The sequence below is a fragment of the Anabrus simplex genome, chromosome X (assembly GCF_040414725.1).
Source record: "Anabrus simplex isolate iqAnaSimp1 chromosome X, ASM4041472v1, whole genome shotgun sequence".
Classification (NCBI taxonomy): Eukaryota; Metazoa; Arthropoda; class Insecta; order Orthoptera; family Tettigoniidae; genus Anabrus; species Anabrus simplex.
Genome location: NC_090279.1, coordinates 200887353 through 200907891, shown reverse-complemented (window position 1 = coordinate 200907891; position 20539 = coordinate 200887353). Strand labels below are relative to the sequence as shown.

Genomic DNA, 20539 nt, shown 5'->3' with positions numbered 1-20539 from the left:
CGGCTTCGGTGGTGGGGTTCCATCTGAGGCGAATGGAGGAGGATAGGTTACCTAGGAGAATAATGGACTCTGCTATGGAGGGTAAGAGAAATAGAGGGAGACCAAGACGACGATGGTTAGACTCGGTTTCTAACGACTTAAAGATAAGAGGTATAGAACTAAATGAGGCCACAACACTAGTTGAAAATCGAGGATTGTGGCGACGTTTAGTAAATTCACAGAGGCTTGCAGACTGAACGCTGAAAGGCATAACAGTCTATAATGATAATGTATGTATGTAGAGTAGTAATAACCAAAAGTCCACCTCTGTGGTGTAGTGGTTAGTGTGAATAGCTGCCGCCCCCTGAAGCCCGGGTTCGATTCCCGGCTCTGCCACGAAATTTGAAAAGTGGTACCAGGGCTGGAACGGAGTCCCCACAGCCTCGGGAGGTCAAATGAGTGGAGGTGGGTTCGGTTCCCCCCGTCAGCCTTCCTGGAAGTGGTTTTCCGTGGTTTCCCCACTTCTTCTCCAGGCAAATGCCGGGATGGTACCTAACTGAAGGCCACGGCCTCTTCCTTCCCTCTTCTTTGTCTATCCCTTCCAATCTTCCAATCTCCGCAAGGCCCCTGTTCAGCATAGCAGGTGAGGGCGCCTGGACGAGATACTGGTCATCCTCCCCAGTTGTAACCCCAGACCCAGTGTCTGAAGCTACAGGACACTGCCCTTGAGGCGGTAGAGGTGGGATCCCTCGCTGAGTCCGAGGAAAAAACCGACCCTGGAGGGTAAACAGATTAAGAAAAAGAAGAAGCAATTAATTATAAGAAGTGAATGTATCGAATTTAATGAATTGCAGTAAAACAATGCTCTCCCGCTAGTTTCAGGCCATCGGGAACTAGGAGATGGGAGTACTCTATTCTGTCCTACTCTATTAGTTTGTGGATGTTTAGGATCCAAATCTTGAAAATAACTAAAAATGACCCAAAAATGGAACGCTGAAAGGCATAACAGTCTAAAATGATAATGTATGTATGTTGATTATGGACATACGCAATTGCACTGTCGAACAATTGTTCTTGAGGCATGGTACTGCGCAGGTAAATGTTCTCAAGGTGGAAAAAGGATCGTTCTAATGTACATATAAAATCAGGTACATTTAAAGCGATCTTTAGCAAACTCTGGAATGAATTACCCTCTATGAAGTTTTGGATAAATCAGATCTAATTAATTAATTAACTAATTAAATATCCAGCTCCATTGCGGAATGGTTAGCGTGCTAGCCTTTGGTTACAGGTGTCCCGGGTTCGATTCGCGCCAGGGTCGGGAATTTTAACTATCATTGGTTAATTTCGCCGGAACGGGGGCAGGGTGTATATGTCGTCTTCGTCATCATTTCACCCTCATCACTCCCGTCACTAAAAGCCATACGCCATTTCATTTCAATTAATTAAATGAAATATCCACATGACTAGCGCCCGGATTTTAAAAAAATGCATATGCGAATGCATATTTTGCACGTTAGTGCATATGTAGATATATTTTTCTGTTATATGTGATCGATTATCTAAGATTTCTGAACGAAATTAAAAATATAATGAACTCTATATATGTTTTATATCCCTTGGCAACACGAGAAACCTTCCCTGATCAAGGACAGTCATTTCAGTGTCGCAGACAACAGCTAATTCCTTCTTTCTGACATTTCAATCCATAAGCAACTACATAAGTAGAATCAGGCAGTCTTTGCCAGAAGAATTTTCCAAGCAATCAGTGCCAGTGTACAAGTATTGTCTAGTTACGTCTGTCGACGTGGAACGATCATTTTCAGCGTATATATTAATTTTCTCCGACAAGAAAAAGTCATTGACCCCTGAAAACATTGAAAAACTGTTAATAACCTACTGCCATGCATAATTTTACAAGGAATGAGACCTGTTTATCAATTTAACGCGAGTTAAAATTAAATAATGCGTTTGGTAAGTGTATTTTTAGTGTATATTTTCAACATTTTAATGCATACAGCCCTTGCTGGCAAGATGTAGTGTTTACAGTGCACTATGTCTTCTGATATGGGCTAGAATAAATTTGTTACTTTCATTGACCTGTCTCTGTCTTATCCTTGGCTTTGACAATATGAAAGTGGCTGAGGTATGAGTGACGCTAGTAATGCCATTCCTTATGCAGCCAGTCCCTGGTATGAATGGTGTGAAAATGTCCCTCATAGGGTCGGTTGGTGCAGGCATTTCAGTGGGCTTGGCAGACTAATATGCAATAGCAACGTCTGGCTCAGTGAGGAAAGCAACGGGGAACTACCTCACTCCTCATTTCCCTAGTACGCCTCTTCAGTGACACGTAGGCCATCTATGACAGCTATTGGTGGACCTGTTGAGGATCCAACCAACCTTCAGGCTGAAAACCCAACACATACATGTGCATGCATACTTTTGGAGTTTTTTGTGCATATGAATCCGGGCCCTACGATATGACTCACTTCACAGTGTGGGCTCCTCAGGTCCCTGTTGGCAATACAAGACATAAATACCATGGTATTGCTAGGGTTAAGAACTCTGATGAATAATTCACCCCTCACCTGCACATTTTTGTTTCTTTCCTTCTGTTATCTATTTTTTAATGTTTCTTCTCCCTGTTTGTGGGGGTTGATCAACGCCTCTGCATTCACGTAAGCGTGCCTAATTTGGTATTCAAATCGCGCAAGCGTTCAGCAATATTGTAATCGAGTCCTAACAGTTATCTCATTGAATGAATTAATCACATCTTTATCGAGGCTATGAAATGTTTCATTGCTAATAAACGAGGAACATCACGGAAATAAAACATCATGAATGAAGTGTGTTATATGTGATCCATTGTTGTAATTCGTCATGTTGCAGCTGTACCTCATTGGGAAGGGAGCGGGGCAATGCGCGTGCGCGAGACTGCGCACCTAACAGGTAGAGCAGGCAGGTGGGGTGGAAGGGGAAGTAGTTGGAGGTCGTCACAGCTCCGGCTGGCAGCGAGTGGTCAGTCAGTAGAGTGAAGGCAATCTGGCGTGGACAGGTCGTCGAGTGTGTGTAGTTTTTTAATACTTTTTTTCGGAAAACAGAATCAAAATTCTCTACAAAGTGATCAGAGTTTCATCGTTCTTATAAAAGTGATATGTGTTAATTTCTTTTTCAGAATATTAAATTTGAATACAATTTACGTACGATTTGAAACAAGAGTGAATTCCAGAGGATATAACAGTGACCTATCTTGAGTGTGTGTTTTAGGGAAAACAATTTGTGTTAATGTGATTCGTTTGACGTGGATTAAGTGATGAAACTCGGCAGTGAAAATTAACAGTGATTTCATTTGAAATGCAGTACTTCCTCTTTTAGGATATTTCATTTTCATTTAGTGAACTGGGCGGACCTGTGGAATATAATGGTTTAGTAACACAGAACGAGACAAGATAATAATCGTTAACATGGCTTCTCCCCGTGGTGATCCTGATTCGACCCCCATCTGTCGCTGTCGTGTTCTTTATTTGGGTTCTGCAGTGCCGCATGTAACAAAAGACGGTCTCCAAGGAATCCAAGAACCATTACGTGAGTTGTATCCAGAACAGGGGGCTTTGGGTGCGCGAGGAATAGATTCATGGCTGAGTGTGTGGAGTAACGGGTTATTGCTTGAGAATGTCGATGAGAACCACAAGAAAGTTACGCGATTTTTTCCCATAGAAACTTTGCATTACTGTGCTGCAGTCAGGTATGTTTTAGTCCCCGAAAAGGCTGGCTCGGGATCTTCTTCTGCAAGTCCTGCCACACCGAGATTCTTGCCTCTCGATTCTCCGTTCGCCCGCAGTCCAAATCCAAGCCATCCACCTCTGTTCGCCGCCATTTTGAGGCGAACAACTGGTATTAAAGTTTTGGAATGTCATGCTTTTATTTGTAAGCGTGAAATGGCTGCTAATGCGCTTGTAAGATGCTGTTTTCATGCTTACGCAGATTCATCTTATGCTAGACACATGGATGGGGGCAACACTAGTGTGTACGGTACGTTAAGAAGTCAGAATAATGGTAGCGCTCCGCTAATGGCCAGTAACAGTATAGAAAAGGTAGAGGGTTGGCGCCAAATGACACGGGGTGGCAACAGTGGAAGTACTTTAACCTTGAACAGTCATCAACAGAATAATAATGGTACTCTAACATCGAACGCCACGACTGGAAATATCTCAACAGCTGACGATATATCAATTTATAATGGAGACGAAAACCATAAGGTGTGGGCAGGTACTGGAGGGAGTCCTTCAGAAAGAGAGGAATTTTACGGTGTAAACACGATGAGAAGTGCACGTTCAAACCGACCCCGCCAGATGATAGCACCGGTTACCTCACCTCCTCCACCACCAACCCCATCAACGAGCAAAGATGATAAGAACAATAAAAAGGCCAATAAAGAGAAAGCAAGAAGAAAAAAGATGATGGGTGGAAGTCGCGAAGAATTGTATCCTTTGATGAATGGCTCCCTCATGCGGGGAGCTACTTTGCAACATCACCATGGAAACATGCGTTCGTCTAGCTCTTTGAGTGGCACCCTCATCAGAGGAGGAGGACCTCATCACTATAGCAACGGCACTTTGCTGAGACCAACTTCCGCACATCAGATGAACGGATACCATCATCCCGCGCCTGTACTTTTGGTCCCGCATCCATCATCAACATTACCGCCTGGTCGACATCATCATGCGCCAAAGAGAATGGTAGCAGGTACATTTTCACACCGCCCTCCTCCAGTTAAAGGTAATGTCATGGTAGCAGGTCCACCACCGTTAGTACCAGTGATACCTCCTAACATGATAGCTGCCCCCATGATGCCAATGCCTCCACCTTCAGGAGGGAAAAAGTCATCTAAACATCATCACCATCCTGTAGCAGTGGAAGAACCCATCTACATGCCGTCTACAAGACCACTGAGTCCAATAGCTTCTTTTCAGCCTGGCCATTTTCCTCACGAAGCGTATCTAATGCAGCAGTATGCCAGCACGACAATGGAGGGTAAACACAAGAAGAAAGGGAAGACCGAAAAGAAGCAGCCAGTAATGGTGAATGGTGGAGGAATGCCAGCACCTGTAGTGCCACCAGTGGTGATGGTACAAGACGAAGAAGATGATGGCCCTTCACCTCCAGCGATAGTGGAAGAATCACCGTTCAATACGGGGATTTATAGGAAAAAAGGTCACTTGAACGAACGCGCATTTTCGTACTCGATCAGGCAAGAACACAGGTCGCGCTCGTACGGGTCGTTGGCGAGTCTCAAGTTCGCGACGCCTATACCTAACGGAGGACCGCCCAAAGAAGATATGAAGAAAGAAAGGGAGATCATGCAGATGATGCACGATCTGGAGCTTTCTGGAGACGAGCTGGAGAGATCTGAAGTGCCGGCGGCGGTGTACGAGAGCAGGAGGGCGGCAGCTACTGGGGGCGGCAGGAGATAAACACAAACAAGGTGAGTACCCCATCTTGTGTCTTCTCTGCGTGATATTAGAGGTCAATATATCGTGCTTTTAAAATGACAATGGTATCGTCAGTATGAACAGCTGTAAGACTAGTTTTTATGTTTGTTATTGCCATGACTATTGCCTAGGTTTCATGTGGTCATCATCATTGACGGATATATAGGCAAAATAATGATTTATGTTGTAAGAGAGTAAATTGGAAATGTCTTCACTAGTGTTTTATGAAATATATGCGTTTGTAATTACATTATATCAACGGGAGTTATCGCTGGCAGTAGGCCTAATGCTGGTTGACAAGGAGATGTAGAATAAACATATTGAATGTGATTATGGGTGTGTAAGTGTTGGAGATGGATTTTTTAAAAAACAAAATGATACATTTAAAGCCATAAGATATATCATCAGATGCAAAATATATCTCTCCTCTCTTACGAGTGAATTTTCTTTCTTTCTCCGTTAGGATCTTGTAGGGACCACGTGACACTGTCAATGCTTCATCCTTTCTTGTTCCTTCTTCCTCCTCAAATACTCCTTCATCTGCTCACTATGTCTCCTTTTCCTGTCTTCAGATCATTTTGAGCCTTTTTTCTTCTCTTCCCGACCTTAGGATCATTCCATTTATAACACTTTCTTTCTAAAAATCTCTCTCTGTGTTGCTGCTTCATTTCTTATATTGTTTATATCCAAATCTTTCTTGACTTAATTTTGTTATTATTATTATTATTATTATTATTATTATTATTATTATTATTATTATTATTATTATTATTATTATTATTATTATTATTAGGGGCTGCCTGGCCTAGGCGGTAAAGGCGCGCTCGGTTTGCTCGGCAGGACGTCGTAAAATTTAAGAAACGAGATTTCCACTTCCGGAGGTGCATATGGCCCTGAGGTTCCCTCAGCCTACACCAAACATGAGTACCAGGTTAATTTCTGGGGGCAAAGGCGGCCGGGCGTAGAGCTAACCACTCCACCCCATCAAGTGCCGAGGTTACGGATAGTGGAAGCCTTTACCTTCCACCCCTCCAAGGGCGTTCGTGGCCTGTATGGAGAAGACTTTGACTTTGACATTATTATTATTATTATTATTATTATTATTATTATTATTATTATTATTATTATTATTATTATTATTATTATTGCATACACTCAGTTGTCATGTGCTTACATTTTGATTTCATACAATTTAGGCTCATTTTCGATGTAGTTTTACTTAACAGACGGTGCAGAAATTGAGACTGTATTGGGCGCGATCTATTGCTCAATGCTATTATTATTATTATTATATCGAGTAAACACCAAATGTCTGGCTAGAGATCTCTTAGACGGTAATATCAACGACAGAAAATGCTTTTTGTTTTGTTCGCCCTTCAAAAATCCGGCCAAATCTGACTCTACCGGCTATGAACTCGTAACCTTGTGACCTATAGGCCGGCACTTTAGCACTAACCCACAGACGGAGTTGAGGTTATAACAAAGAGAGAAAAGACAGACAGTGTGGTGAAGTGAATAATAATAATAATAAATATAATAATAATAATAATAATAATAATAATAATAATAATAATAATAATAATAATAATAATAATAATAATAAAGTTTTTAAGAAACATCATAGGAGCAAAATTTCAGGACAACAAGATAACACACATCAAGAAAGAAACGCTCTTCTAGAAAACTGATAAACTCTCAGATACTATGCGAAAAAGAAGGATAAATTTGTACAGTCATCTTCTCAGAATGAACTCTAATGGTTTAACCAAACAAAACTTTAACTTCCTCCACAACCGCAAAATAAAACCCAACTGGTTTAAAGAAAATGAAACAGACCTAATAGAATTAAAAATTACAGAATATTCACTATTCGATCGAACAGCTAAGGTAATAACGAAAGACGAAAATATAAGGTTCCATGACAAATTTGTATTGAAAGCCAAACCTATTATCTCGGAAGATTAGAGGAAACAAAGATCAGGAAGAATGAAGAAATACTGGGCATAAGAAAAGAACTGCACACAGAGAAATGATCGATTCAACGTACCCCAAAGGGGGTTAAACGAAATAACAATAATAATAATAATAATAATAATAATAATAATAATAATAATAATAATAATAATAATAATAATTTCCGACTCATTGGCTGAATGGTCGGCGTTTTCGGTTCAGAGGGTCCCGGGTTCGATTCCTGGCCGGATCGGGATTTTAATAGACTCTGATTAATTCTTCTGGCCCGGGGACTGGGTGTTTATGTTTGTCCCAACACTTTTCCCTTCATATTCACACAACACACTAAACTACCAACCACCACAGAAACACGCAATAGTGATTACATCCCTCTATATGGAGTGGGCGTCAGGAAGGGCATCCGGCCGTAAAACAGGGTCAAATCGTCATGTGCGACACAGTTCCCACCCGCGACACCACATATGTAGGAAAAGCGGTATAATAATAATAATAATAATAATAATAATAATAATAATAATAATAATAATAATAATAATAATAAATGTATGTAGGATGCTGTAAGCTAATGTGAAGTGAAAGGCGCTGTCGAAATTTAGGTTATTCTTTTAAATAATAATCATAATAATAATAATAATAATAATAATAATAATAATAATAATAATAATCGTATGGCCTCAGCTACCGTGTGCAGACATTTCAGTTTGACGCCATCTGGCTGTCTGCTCGTCAATTTCGACGTTCCGTTTTACTACGGGCCCATTAGATGGCAGACCGAGTAAGCCGAAACTCTCTTGGGCGTCTATGGCTGAGATTTAATGAATTTTGTAGGGTAAACACCAAATGTGTCACCAGAGATCTTTTACATGCCGCCGTCGCACGACATGGAGTGTCGAATGGACTTTTTTCCGCCCTTCAAAAATCCGACAATCTCTGCCGGGTTTGAACCCGCTATCTTGGGGTCCGGAGGCCGACACTCTACCACTCATCCACAGAGGCAACTATTCTTTTAAATGCGTAGTAAAATGTTGCAATGATCGTTGACATAATTATCTTCTTCTATTTAATCGTTGTAAGTTAGTTTCCTTGACCGAAAATTTCGTTTGGTACTATTTCGCAAACGGTACTTCGTACTGTTTCGTTCCTCCGAAATGCGTTTCTAGCCATCTTGATATTCCAGTTGGCCATGAATGTAACCATGAAAACTTCTGCCTTGGCGTGACTATCAAAACTGATGTAACGTTTTTCTGATTGATGATGCGCTTTCTGGATAATTCTCCGTCACAGCCTTCAGTAAAGACAAAACAAAAACGCATGTGTTTTATTCCATTCTAACGATTCATTTTTATATTATTTTAAAGATAAGCTTTCCAACATTTTGTGCGGTTATTGAAAACGCTTTTCTTTTCTTTTCTTTTCTTTTCATTAATTAATATTAATATTAATTTGTTCGATTACTCCGCGTCTTGAGCTATATTGAGCCGTCTAATGATCTTTGTGTTAAGTTATTTATATCTTACGTGGTGTTGCATACCCTGGTGTACACATAGCATGTTTGCCTCCTACCCGCAGGCTCCGTATTCGATTCTCGGCCAGGTCAGGAATTTTTACCTTGATCTGAGGACGTCCAGTCAGCCTACGTTATTACAATTGAAGTGCTATCACACGGTGAAATAGCGTCCGCGGTCTAGAAGGCCAAGAACAACGGCCTAGAGGATTCGTCATGCTGATCATACGACACCGACATTCGGGCTGATCAGTGGTCGCTTGATAGAGCAAGGCCCTTCGGGACTGTTGCGCCATGGGATTTGGTTTGATTTTTGGTTCTGTTGCATACTAATTCGCGAACTGTTCTTTTAACTTACTATAATATTCTTATAAAGCAAATTATTATTTGATTTAAAATCAGAAAAGTTACTCGAGTTAAAACATCCCTACCCTCTGTGGGTGGGGGCGCAGACGAAGAATACGCCCATGGCATCACCTGCCTGTCGTAAGCTGACTAAAACGGGCGACCAAGGAATGATTAAATTAGAACCATGAGGATACTTGTGATTTGTACCATTAACGTGAGAAACACCATGGGTCTACGTTGCCTGAGAGTAACACCATTATGTGAGGAATACCATGGGTCAGTGTTGCCTGTGAATGATACCATAATGTGTGATACGCCGTGGGTTTGCATTGCCTATGATTAGTACCACCAGGTGAGGGACACCAAGAGTATATGTGGTCTTTGATTAGTTCCACCATGTGAGGAACACCATGGGTTTGTGCTGCCTCCGAGTGGTGCCATTATATGTGACATACCATGGATCTCCATTACCTGTGATTAGTACCATGGGAAGAACACCACGGATCTACGTTGCCTGAGAGTAGCACCATTATGTGTGGAATACCATGGGTCTGCGTTACCTGAGAGTAACACCATTATGTGAGGAATACCATGGGTCAGCGTTGCCTGTGAATGATACCATAATGTGTGATACGCCGTGGGTTTGCATTGCCTATGATTAGTAGGCACCAAGAGTGTATGTGGCCTTTGATTAGTTCCACTATGTGAGGAACACCACGGGTCTGCGTTGCTAGCCAGTGGTACCCCTATATGAGGAACACCATGGATTTGTGTTGCCTCCGAGTGGTGCCATTATATGTGACATACCATGGGTCTGCATTACCTGTGATGAGTACCAACATGCGAGGAAGACCATGAGTACACCATGGTGTTCCTTTACCAATGATTAGTACTATTATGAAGGGCCGGTGACCTGGATTTTGGAACCCTTTTTTATAACAAGCATCATCTCATATAAGATGGCATTGTGAATTGGATCCACTGATTGTTTTGGATTCATGGTCATTGTTTCATCATCCTTCATTTTATATTTTAGTCAGTGGATACATTTTGAGTCCGCCTCTGTGGTGTAGTGGTTAGTATGATTAGCTGCCAACCCTAAAGACCTGGTTCGATTCCCGGCTCTGCCACGAAATTTGAAAAGTGGTACGAGGGCTGGAACGTGGTCCACTCAGCCTCGGGATGTCAATTGAGTAGAGGTGGGTTCGTTTCCCACCTCAGCCATCCTGGAAGTGGTTTTCCGTAGTTTCCCACTTCTCCTCCAGGCAAATGCCGGGATGGTAATTAACTTAAGGCCACGGCCGCTTCCTTCGCTCCTCCGTGTCTGTCCCTTCCAATATTCACATCCCCCCGCAAAGCCCCCTGTTCAGCATAGCAGGTGAGGCCGCCTGGGCCAGGTACTGGTCATCCTCCCCAGTTGTATCCCCGACCCAGAGTCTGAAGCTCCAGGACACTGCCCTTGAGGCGGTAGAGGTGGGATCCCTCGCTGAGTCCGAGGGGGGTAAACAGATAAAGAAGAAGAAGGAGAAGAAAACATTTTGAAGTTTTAATTATTTTTTCCTATCGTTGTATCCCTTGCCATTAGGGGCCGTGACAGGTGTTAGGCCCCTTTAAACAACAATCATCATCATTATCAGCGTCAGCGTCATCAAAACATCCCTATAGGTTTAGAAGAGCTGAACGTTTGCTGGAATTTGTGGGTGCCGAACTCGAGGTACAGTTTATAGTAAGAGAGAGAACATTCCATGCGCTGATATATGGCGGAAGAGTGTTCATGTCGCTGTTTATTTGGGAACCTGTTAATTACATCTTAACGGTCCCACCTGCTAAAGGAAAGAGAAGCTAACTAACACTAGTTTGGTGATGAGAACCGTTACCTGTGGCACAGACAGCAGCCACGATCAGGAGGCCATGCCTAGCCAAGTCTTGTAAATGGCAGAAGGCCTTGCTTTAATAGCAGTTTGTACCAGCAGCCTTGTTTTTACATGAGCACGTCTGTAAAATCAGGCTACATACCTTAATGTTCTCACATTCCTGTTTATAGTTCCGATTTTAGACAACGTTACAACGTTTCCCAGGAAAGCAGGTGCTAACAAGTGTGGAAACTAATGCACTATTAGTTTAGCATCTCACGCTTGCACACTTCGAACACGTATTATTTACAGAAGAATGGAAAGACAGTCCGCCTCTGTGGTGTAGTGGTCAGTGTGATTAGCTGCCACCCCCGGAGGCCCGGTTCGATTCCCGGCTCGGCCACGAAATTTGAAAAGTGGTACGAGGGCTGGAACGGGGTCCACTCAGCCTCGGGAGGTCTTCCTTCCCTCTTCCTTCCAATCTTCCCCCCCCCCCCCTGTTCAGCATAGCAGATGAGGTCGCCTGGACAAGGTAGTGGTTATCCTCCCTGGTTGTATCCCCCGACCCAGAGTCTGAAGCTCCAGGACACTGTCTTCAGGCGGTAACGGTGAGATCCTTCACTGAGTCCGAGGGAAAAACCGACCCTGGAGGGTAAACAGATGAAGAAGAATAAGAAGAAGAAGAATGGAAAGACAAGTGGAGGTTGAGTTGGGAGAAGATCACTTTGGCAGACAGATAAAATAACAATATCATCGGCAAATGTCAGAATATTATGATTTCCTCTCCTTGGACTGTTATTTTCTTTCGAAGTTCCTCTGCTTTCCTTTACCACCTGCTCTATATTATTATTATTATTATTATTATTATTATTATTATTATTATTATTATTATTATTATTATTATTATTTAATCAGTTTATCGTCCCGGGTTGGTTTTTCCCTCGGACTCAGCGAGGGATCCCACCTTAACGGCAGTGTCCTGGAGCATGAGACATTTGGTCGGAGATACAGCTGGAGAAGGAGGACCATTACCTCTCCCAGCCGGTCTCACTTATGCCGAACAGGGGCCTTGTGGGGGATGGGAAGATCGGAATGGATAGACAAGGAAGAGGGAAGGAAGCGGCCGTGGCCTTAAGTTAGGTACCATCCCGGCATTTGCCTGGAGAGGAAGTGGGAAACCACGGAAACCCACTTCGAGGTAGGAATCGAACCCACCCCTACTCAGCTGACCTTCCGAGGCTGAGTGGTCTCCGTTCCAGCCCTCTTACCACTTTTCAAATTTCGTGGCAGAGCCGGGAATTGAACCCGGCGCTCCGGGAGTGGCAGGTAATCACATTAACCACTACACATATAATATACACCACCGGTATATAAACATTGAAAAGAAGAGGGGACAAACAACAGCCTTGGAACACTCCTTTCTAGATTGCTACTTCTTTTCCAACAGTAGTAGTAATAATAATAAGTCCGCCCGTGTGATGTAGTGGTCAGTGTGATTAACTGCCGTCCCTGGATGCGCAGGTTCGATTCCCGGCTCTGCCATAAAAAATTAAAACAGTGGTACGAGGACTGGATGGGAATACAGCTGAGTGGATGGGGTTCGATTCCCTCCTCAGCCATTACCAATTACTCACATACACCTGTCCTGAATTCTGATCCTGAATAGAGCCCTTAGCCTGCAATCTCCTTCCCCTTTGTACTTTGCACCTTCGTTTATTCATCGAGTAAAAGTTAATAATAGAATTCCTGTATCCCACTAATATTGCAGTTCAAGACCCCGGCGTAGTTTTGACAGAAATTATTGTAGACAACCTCTTATTCATCAGCATTTTAGCATATTTAGATAGTATAATATGTTGCCTGCTACATTCTCCTCTAGACAGATGCCGGGATGGTACCTAACTTAAGGCCACAGCCGTTTCCTTCCCTCTTTATTGTCTATGCGTTCCAATCTTCCCATCCCCTCTGTTCAGCATAACAGTTGAGGCCACCTGGGCGAGGTACTGGTCCTTCTACCCAGTTGTATCCCCGACCAAATGCCTCACGCTCCAGGATACTGCCCTTGAGGCGATAGAGGTGCGATCCCTCACTGAGTCTGAGGGAGAAACCAATCCTGGAGGGTAAACCGATTAAATAAATACATTTATAATATACCTTAAATCGCGCAAAAATTAGCCGGCAGAGACATACATATTTTATATTCTCGAAACGCGAGAATATTCGTTAACTGTACATAATCGGTGGGCGAAGGTATGATACTTGGAATTCTATACCACTTGCGCTATAGGTTCGTCCTATTTCAAAAAAGTGAATTCGGGAAGAAAGTCATCTTCTGGCATCGCCAATTTCAGTGCGATTAATTGTACACACAGTATTGACCAAATTTCAAGAGAATATCTTAAATTGTTCTAGACATATTGAATGTTTTCTGAAATATGAGCTTGAAACCCTTTAGTTATTTATTGAACCTCAGTACAAGTTATCAGAGAAGCCTTAACATAAACTGAGAACACCGGTGTTTTGAATACTATATCTTAAACCTCTTACATTAAGCACTTACGACAGTTAATATCTCTCTCACTTTAATTTTCTTTAAAGTGGATCCATCAACGTTCCATTTTGTATACACGACATTGTTCAAATAGTTACTAGATTCCCCCACTTGGGCACGTCTTTGATCTTCCAGTTCCAGTTTGAAGACCCAGAGCATTTCATTTCGAGGAGGCCATGAAACAAGACACGCATATGAATAGTTAGCATGGATCTAGGCTTGCGATTTGCAGAAGGCCATGCTCATTATAGAGCACATGACGCAGTTGCATGAGAGGCCATGTTTGCTAGAAACGTGAGAAATTCACGTTATCAACAGCGACCTTGGTTGGAAGGCTTTCCATTGCATGTAGCATGCCCTAGTTAAGGCTTGATCTTAGAACTGTTCAACTCATATTTAGAGGCATGATTTTTTCGCATTAACGATAAACGCGACAAAAAATATTTTGAAGCGATTTTGCGATATCTTTACGAATCATATGTTTCTGGTTAAGAAAATATGGATATTATGATCGCGAATTAAAGCGATAAGGCGATTTTAAAGCGAAATTCAATCATTTCGCGATAAGCGCAATATTACAGCGAAATCTGTAGTGAACAAGGAACTTCATATTTTGTTCCAAGATTATGTATGAAAAGAGAAGGAAGAACGAACAAAGATTCATCAACAGGAAAGAAATATGTTATCATTAATGTTCTGGAAAATCATCACAGAAAAGGGGTTGGCTCCAGGCTTCTTGCCAAACGAAATGTTTGGTTTCTTGTTCTTGTGGTGGCTGGTAATCCCACCCCAGCCTGACTCCTCACGGCATTGTGCAATCCTGTAATCCCTAATGACATCTACAAGCAGCACAATTGACTGGTGTCATTCGGCTTCGTGGTCAGGTAAAATTAAGAAAGTGATCACAGACAGTAGCGAAGAGGGTCGCTCGTCAAGTGTTACGGTGCACAGCAGAGCTAAACAGTTTGCGAGTAAAGGTTTATACGTTTCGGAAAGCAATATTTTAATGTATAGATTCTGTAATGTTCGTATCGAGTGGGAGAAAAGAGATACTGTCTCAAAAAATTGTTTTAAAAATAAGGAACATTTAGAACGTAAATTTAGCACTCCAACAGTGAAACGGTAGGCAACAATAGAACTTTCATTAGATATGCAAAAGAAAGCTAAGAGTGAAAAAGTAGAATTTATTCACGTAACAAGAGCGATGCTACTCAAAGCCAACATCCCGCTGGAGAAGGTAGACGACCCTGCAGTCAGGAAATGGCTTCGAAAGTATGTACCAGGCATATACAGTCCATCAATTAAACCTCCACAATCAACGATCAGTGATAGTAAGACTAGGTTTTCTAAGACCTCTTTCTGTAAAGATTTTTCTATTTTCTATTGGTTAGGAAACAATGATTAATTTTAGAATTTCATTAAAGCGAAATTAAAGCGAAACGGCAATGTCTATTTCGCGAAATAACGCTAAAATTAGTATCCTTCTCGCGAAATCCTTCAAAAATTAATGCGAAAAAATCATGCCTCTACTCATATTTAAAACAATTGATTCACTCTTTTCCGCATTCGGACTGCATTCCAGGCAGTAGGGGATTCCTGGAATAATTCATGGTAGTTCTGGCAATTGGCTTACATTATGTTTTTTGGGTCGCTGAATCCGAATTTTTAACTTCCCACCAAAAATTCCTCCCGCAAACCCCCGAAATTGTTTTGAAAACCACCAAAAAGTTCATTTAAAACACTTTTGTTGTTTATTTTTGGGAACTACTGTAATACATAGAAATAGTCTGCCTCTGCGGTGTAGTGGTTAATGTGATTAGCTGACACCTCCGGAGGCCCGGGTTCGATTCCCGGCTCTGCCACGAAATTCGAAAAGTAGTACGAGGGCTGGAACGGGGTCCACTCAGCCTCGGGAGGTCAACTGAGTAGAGGGGGGGTTAGATTCCAACCTCAATCATCCTGGAAGTGTTTTTGCGTGGTTTCCCACTTCTCTTCCACGCAAATGCCGTAATGGTACCTACTTAAGGCCATGGCCACTTCCTTCCCTCTTCCTTGTCTGTCCCTTCCAATCTTCCCACCCCCCGGCAAAGCCCCTGTTCAGCATAGCAGGTGCGGTCGCCTGGGCGAGGTACTGGACTACCTCTCCAGTTGTATCCCCCGACCCAGAGTCTGAAGCTCCAGGACTGCCCTTGAGGCGGTAGAGGTGGGATCCCTCGCTGAGTCCGAGGGAAAAACCGAAAATGCAGCTTTTTTCGGCTAGACCTGAACAAAAATCTAGGCTCCATACTGTGTTTTTTTTTAGAAGTTTTTACGTCACACCGACACAGATAGGTCTTATGGCGATGATGGGATAGGGAAAGGCTAGGAGAGGGAAGGAAGAGTCAGCCATTTCTCCAGATCTTCCGCATGTTCAGTCCTGAGCCCGAAGTATGGTTGGATCCTCAACAGCTCCACCATTAGATGTCAGAGATGTCCTAGGCATCACTGAAGAGGCGTACTGGGGAAATGAGGAGTGAGATAGTTTCCCGTTGCTTTCCTCACTGGACCAGAAGTTGCTATTACATATCAGTCTACCAAGCCCACTGAAATGCATGCACCAACTGATCCTATGAGTGATATTTTCACACCATTCATAACAGAGACTGGCTGCATAAGGAACAGTATTACTAGAATCGCTCATACCTCGGTCACCTTCATATTGTCAAAGCCAAGGATGAGACTGAGACAGATCTATGAAAGTAACAAAGTTGTTGTAGTCCTTACTAGAAGACGTAGTGAACTGTAAACAGTACATCTCGCCAGCGAAGGCATAGATCTTCTGCAGACTAGGATGAAATACCCACATGAGTATTCTTCCTCCAGTACTCTTTCAACTGCTCACTATGCCTCTCCACGGACCATTTTTGAGCCTGTTTTATCTCCCTCCCCACCTTGGAATCCTTCCATTTTTAACACTTTGTTATCTAAAAATCTAGAGGCTCCATGGCTTAAGTGGCAGCTCGCCGGCCTCTCACCACTGGTTCAAATCCCGGCCACTCCATGTGAGATTTGTGCTGGACAAAGCGGAGGCGGGACAGGTTTTTCTCCGGGTACTGCGGTTTTTTCTGTCATATCATATTTCATTCCAGCAACACTCGCCGATATCATTTCATTTCACCTGTCAACCATTAATCATTGCCCCAGAGAAGTGCGACAGGCTTCGGCAGCCGGCACAATTCCTATCTTGGCCGCTAGATGGGGCTTCATTCATTCCATTCCTGACCCGGTCGAATGACCGATCAATCACTACTGATCTGCATTTAGGGCAGTCGCCCAGGTGGCAGATTCCCTATCTGTTTTTTTCCTAGCCTTTTCTTAAATGATCGCAAAGAAATTGGAAATTTATTGAACATCTCCCTTGGTAAGTTATTCCAATCCTTAACTCCCCTTCCTATAAACGAATATTTTCCCCAATTTGTCCTCTTGAACTCCAGCTGTATCTTCATATTGTGATCTTTCCTACTTTTAAAGATCACTCAAACATATTCGTCTACTGATGTCATTCCACGCCATCTCCACTGACAGCTGGGAACATACCACTTAGTGGTGCAGCTGGTCTCCTTTTTCCCAAGTCTTCCCAGCCCAAACTTTGCAACACTTTCGTAACGCTACTTTTTTTTGTTGGAAATCACCCAGATGACTGGAAAGAAGGCTGTGGATTTTCTTTCTTTTCTTCTTAAATCTCTCTCTCTCTCTCTCTGTGTGTGTGTGTGTGTGTGTGCTGCTGCTTCTTCTTCCCTTATGTTGTTTCTTTCCAAATCTTTCTTGACTTTATGAATGCAGGTTGTTGTTGACTTCTTGTTCGAAAGATATTTGAAGGTATGTTTGGTTAACCGTTATCCATTCTGATGTCCAGAAAGTGTCAATCGCCTCTTCCGCATTGTTTCTGTTGTGTTTTCTATGTTCCGATATAAATTTCATCATTACTTCTTGATTTCCAGAGTTGTGTAGTTCTAAGCGATCTGTCTCAGCTTTATCCTTGGCTTTGACAATATGAAAGTGACTGAGGTATGAGCGATGCTAGTAATGCCAATCCTTCTACAGCCAGTCCCTGCTATGAATGGTGTGAAAATATCGCTCATAGGGTCGGTTGGTGCACGCATTTCAGTGGGCTTGGCAGACCTGATATGTAATATCAACTTCTGGCTCGGTGAGGAAAGCAACGGGAAACTACCTCACTCCTCATTTCCCTAGTATGCCTCTTCAGTGATGCCTAGGCCATCTATGACAGCTGATGGCGGAGCTGTTGAGGATCCAACCAGCCTTCGGGCTGAAGACTAAGCATACATTATTATTATTATTATTATTATTATTATTATTATTATTATTATTATTATTATTATTATTATTATTATTATTATTATTATTATTATTATGAATGTGATAGGAGACGAACTCCTTGTAAAATCTCTTGTTAGCGAAGATCTTCCAGTATAAACTTGTTTAGAAGATATCTCAACAAGAGCAGTTTAGTTTATCCTTAAGTAGAGAACATTGCGCAGTTGTTTAGCAGACACACAAATGTGTATTTTGTATATATGTATCTTAATATTATTAGTCCGGCCCCGCGCTGTAGGGGCCAACGCGTCCGCCTGTCACCCGGCGGCCCTGGGTTCGACTCTTGGCCGGGTCAGGGTTTTTAAATTGTAATGATTAATATCCCTGGCCTGGGGACTGTGTGTTTGTGACGTCCTTAATTTTCCTTTCCTTACACACAACATTCCACACTACCGCCATTCCAGTTACACGCAGATAAGGGCAAAAGATCCACATGGGTCGACGCCCCGAACAAATAGCATTAAAAAGAATATTAATTGTTATAAAGCTAATGTTTACTTCTGTACCGATCAAGTGGCTGCGCCGTTGGATCACGTAAGTTACAGCTTGCATTTCGGGAGATAGTGGGATTGAATCCCACTGTCGGCAGCCCTGAAGATGATTTTCCGTGATTTTCCATTTTCACGCCAAACTGGGGCTGTACCTGAATTAAGGCCACGGCCGCTTCCTTCTCACTCCTAGCCCTTTCCTATCCCATCGTCGCCGTAAGACCTATCTGTGTCGGTGCGATGTAAAACAACTAGCAAAAAAAAAGACCTGTCTGTGTCGGTGCGACGTAAAGGAACTATAAAAAAAAGAAATTTGAGTACAGTTTCAACATATTCCTTTCATTTTCTCATACTTACGTGGCAGCTGCAATTCGATCCACATGTGGCCAATGGACGTGCCAAGGATCCTACTGAATTTCGTGATGCTGTCTGTCTTATAAGTGTGTCAAGCAATACAAGGAAATGAAACAAAATTGGCCAAAAATCGAAAAATGAAGCTCAATCTAAGGTAGAAGGGGGTCGTGATATGGCAAAAAGTCACAGGACGAAATTTTTAGATCTCTTCATGCTAGGTGTCAGATGTGCTGTCCGTTTTTTTTAAATTGAAATCACCATTTGGCCACAAAATGCTCCGAAACCAAGGTCACCGGGCGAGTTGGCCGTGTGTTTAGGGCCGCGCGCAGCTCTGACCTTGCATCGTCGCCGTAAGACCTACCTGTGTCGGGGTAACGTAAAACAAATTGTAAAAAAAGTAAGAAGTTCTGTACCGTCATTAAATTTGCCTCAATATTTCTATATTTTTCAGGGGTAAAAAGATATATATTTAAACATCTTGGAATTTCTCCGTCTGTTACAGGCTAAAAGCTAATGTTGCCAAATTTTAATTTTCTAGCACACTGCAACATTACGTCCGCCATTTTAATTTTAAAAATTTTAACTTTTTGAATTTTTCCGTAGGTTACAAGCTAATATCTATCAGTTCGTCAAATTTCAAGTTTCTAGCTCATTTGGAAGTGGGTGGTCTTTAATGTCAGTCAGTTAGCCATATGGCTTTATATGATATAGATAAACTCTGCAGTGTAATGCCCCCCACGCATTTACTTGAATGTTAAGAATAGATGGATAGATCCTCATCTTCTATTTTTACACCTTCAGGGTTGTGTTTATTGCGCAGCAACTTAAATGATCAAAACACTGTTGTTGTAAATACAACGCTAGGAACAGGCTACGATGTTGGCGTGAGTAATATTTGAGCATTTCCACAACATTGTCTGCAGGCATTGTAGGCAGAGCCAACTCAGCAGACTGTACACTGCACTCATACAGGATGAGAACACCGGCTACTTCCTGTCGTGGTCTTCTTTTGTTCGTGACCTTGGCGAGACTGTCCAAGTTGCTATGGGAACAGCACTCAGGTGACGTCCGTGCTTGAGGAGGGTTATGCAACGAAACTTTTTCTCCGAGATCGAGGAGGCAGCCGCCTGCGAACAATTTATATCCCGTGCATCTTGAACATAAAATGTATTGTTCCTTCCTCCACTCTGCGCTTTACTATGAGGATGCTTCCGTGAATATTACCACATGTGACAGCTTATAACAGCTCGGATTTGAAAATTAAAACGCTAAAATCCAAAAAATTAAAGACCAAAACAGGTAATTTCCAAATAGGCATTGATGTTATGCTCATATTGATTAACTTCGCGAAAAAGTGACAAAATCCACATCTTCTGTAGAGCATTTCTAAGAAATTTAATAATAATAATAATAATAATAATAATAATAATAATAATAATAATAATAATAATAATAATAATAATAATAATAACAATAATAATAATAACTCCGCTATGCCGGTTGCAAGCCCGGGGCCTCATCTCGCAACTGATGAGGCAGGAGGAGCAGGAACTCTTCTTCAAAATCACCTAGTACTGCTATGAAAACGGAGATATGCCAGATGATTTTGTAGAAAGCAA

General features: G+C 42.2%; 1 protein-coding gene across 1 annotated transcript in view; it reads left to right on the top strand.

Moving 5' to 3' along the window:
- Nucleotides 1-3055: 3055 nt before the first annotated feature.
- LOC136886095 (uncharacterized) overlaps nt 3056-20539 on the top strand; it is a 249658-nt gene continuing 232174 nt past the window's right edge. The window contains exon 1 of the mRNA XM_067158830.2: nt 3056-5464. Within this exon, the coding sequence (XP_067014931.2) occupies nt 3444-5453 (2010 nt within the window). The 5' untranslated portion in view covers nt 3056-3443 and the 3' untranslated portion in view covers nt 5454-5464. The remainder of the gene's footprint in view (nt 5465-20539) is intronic.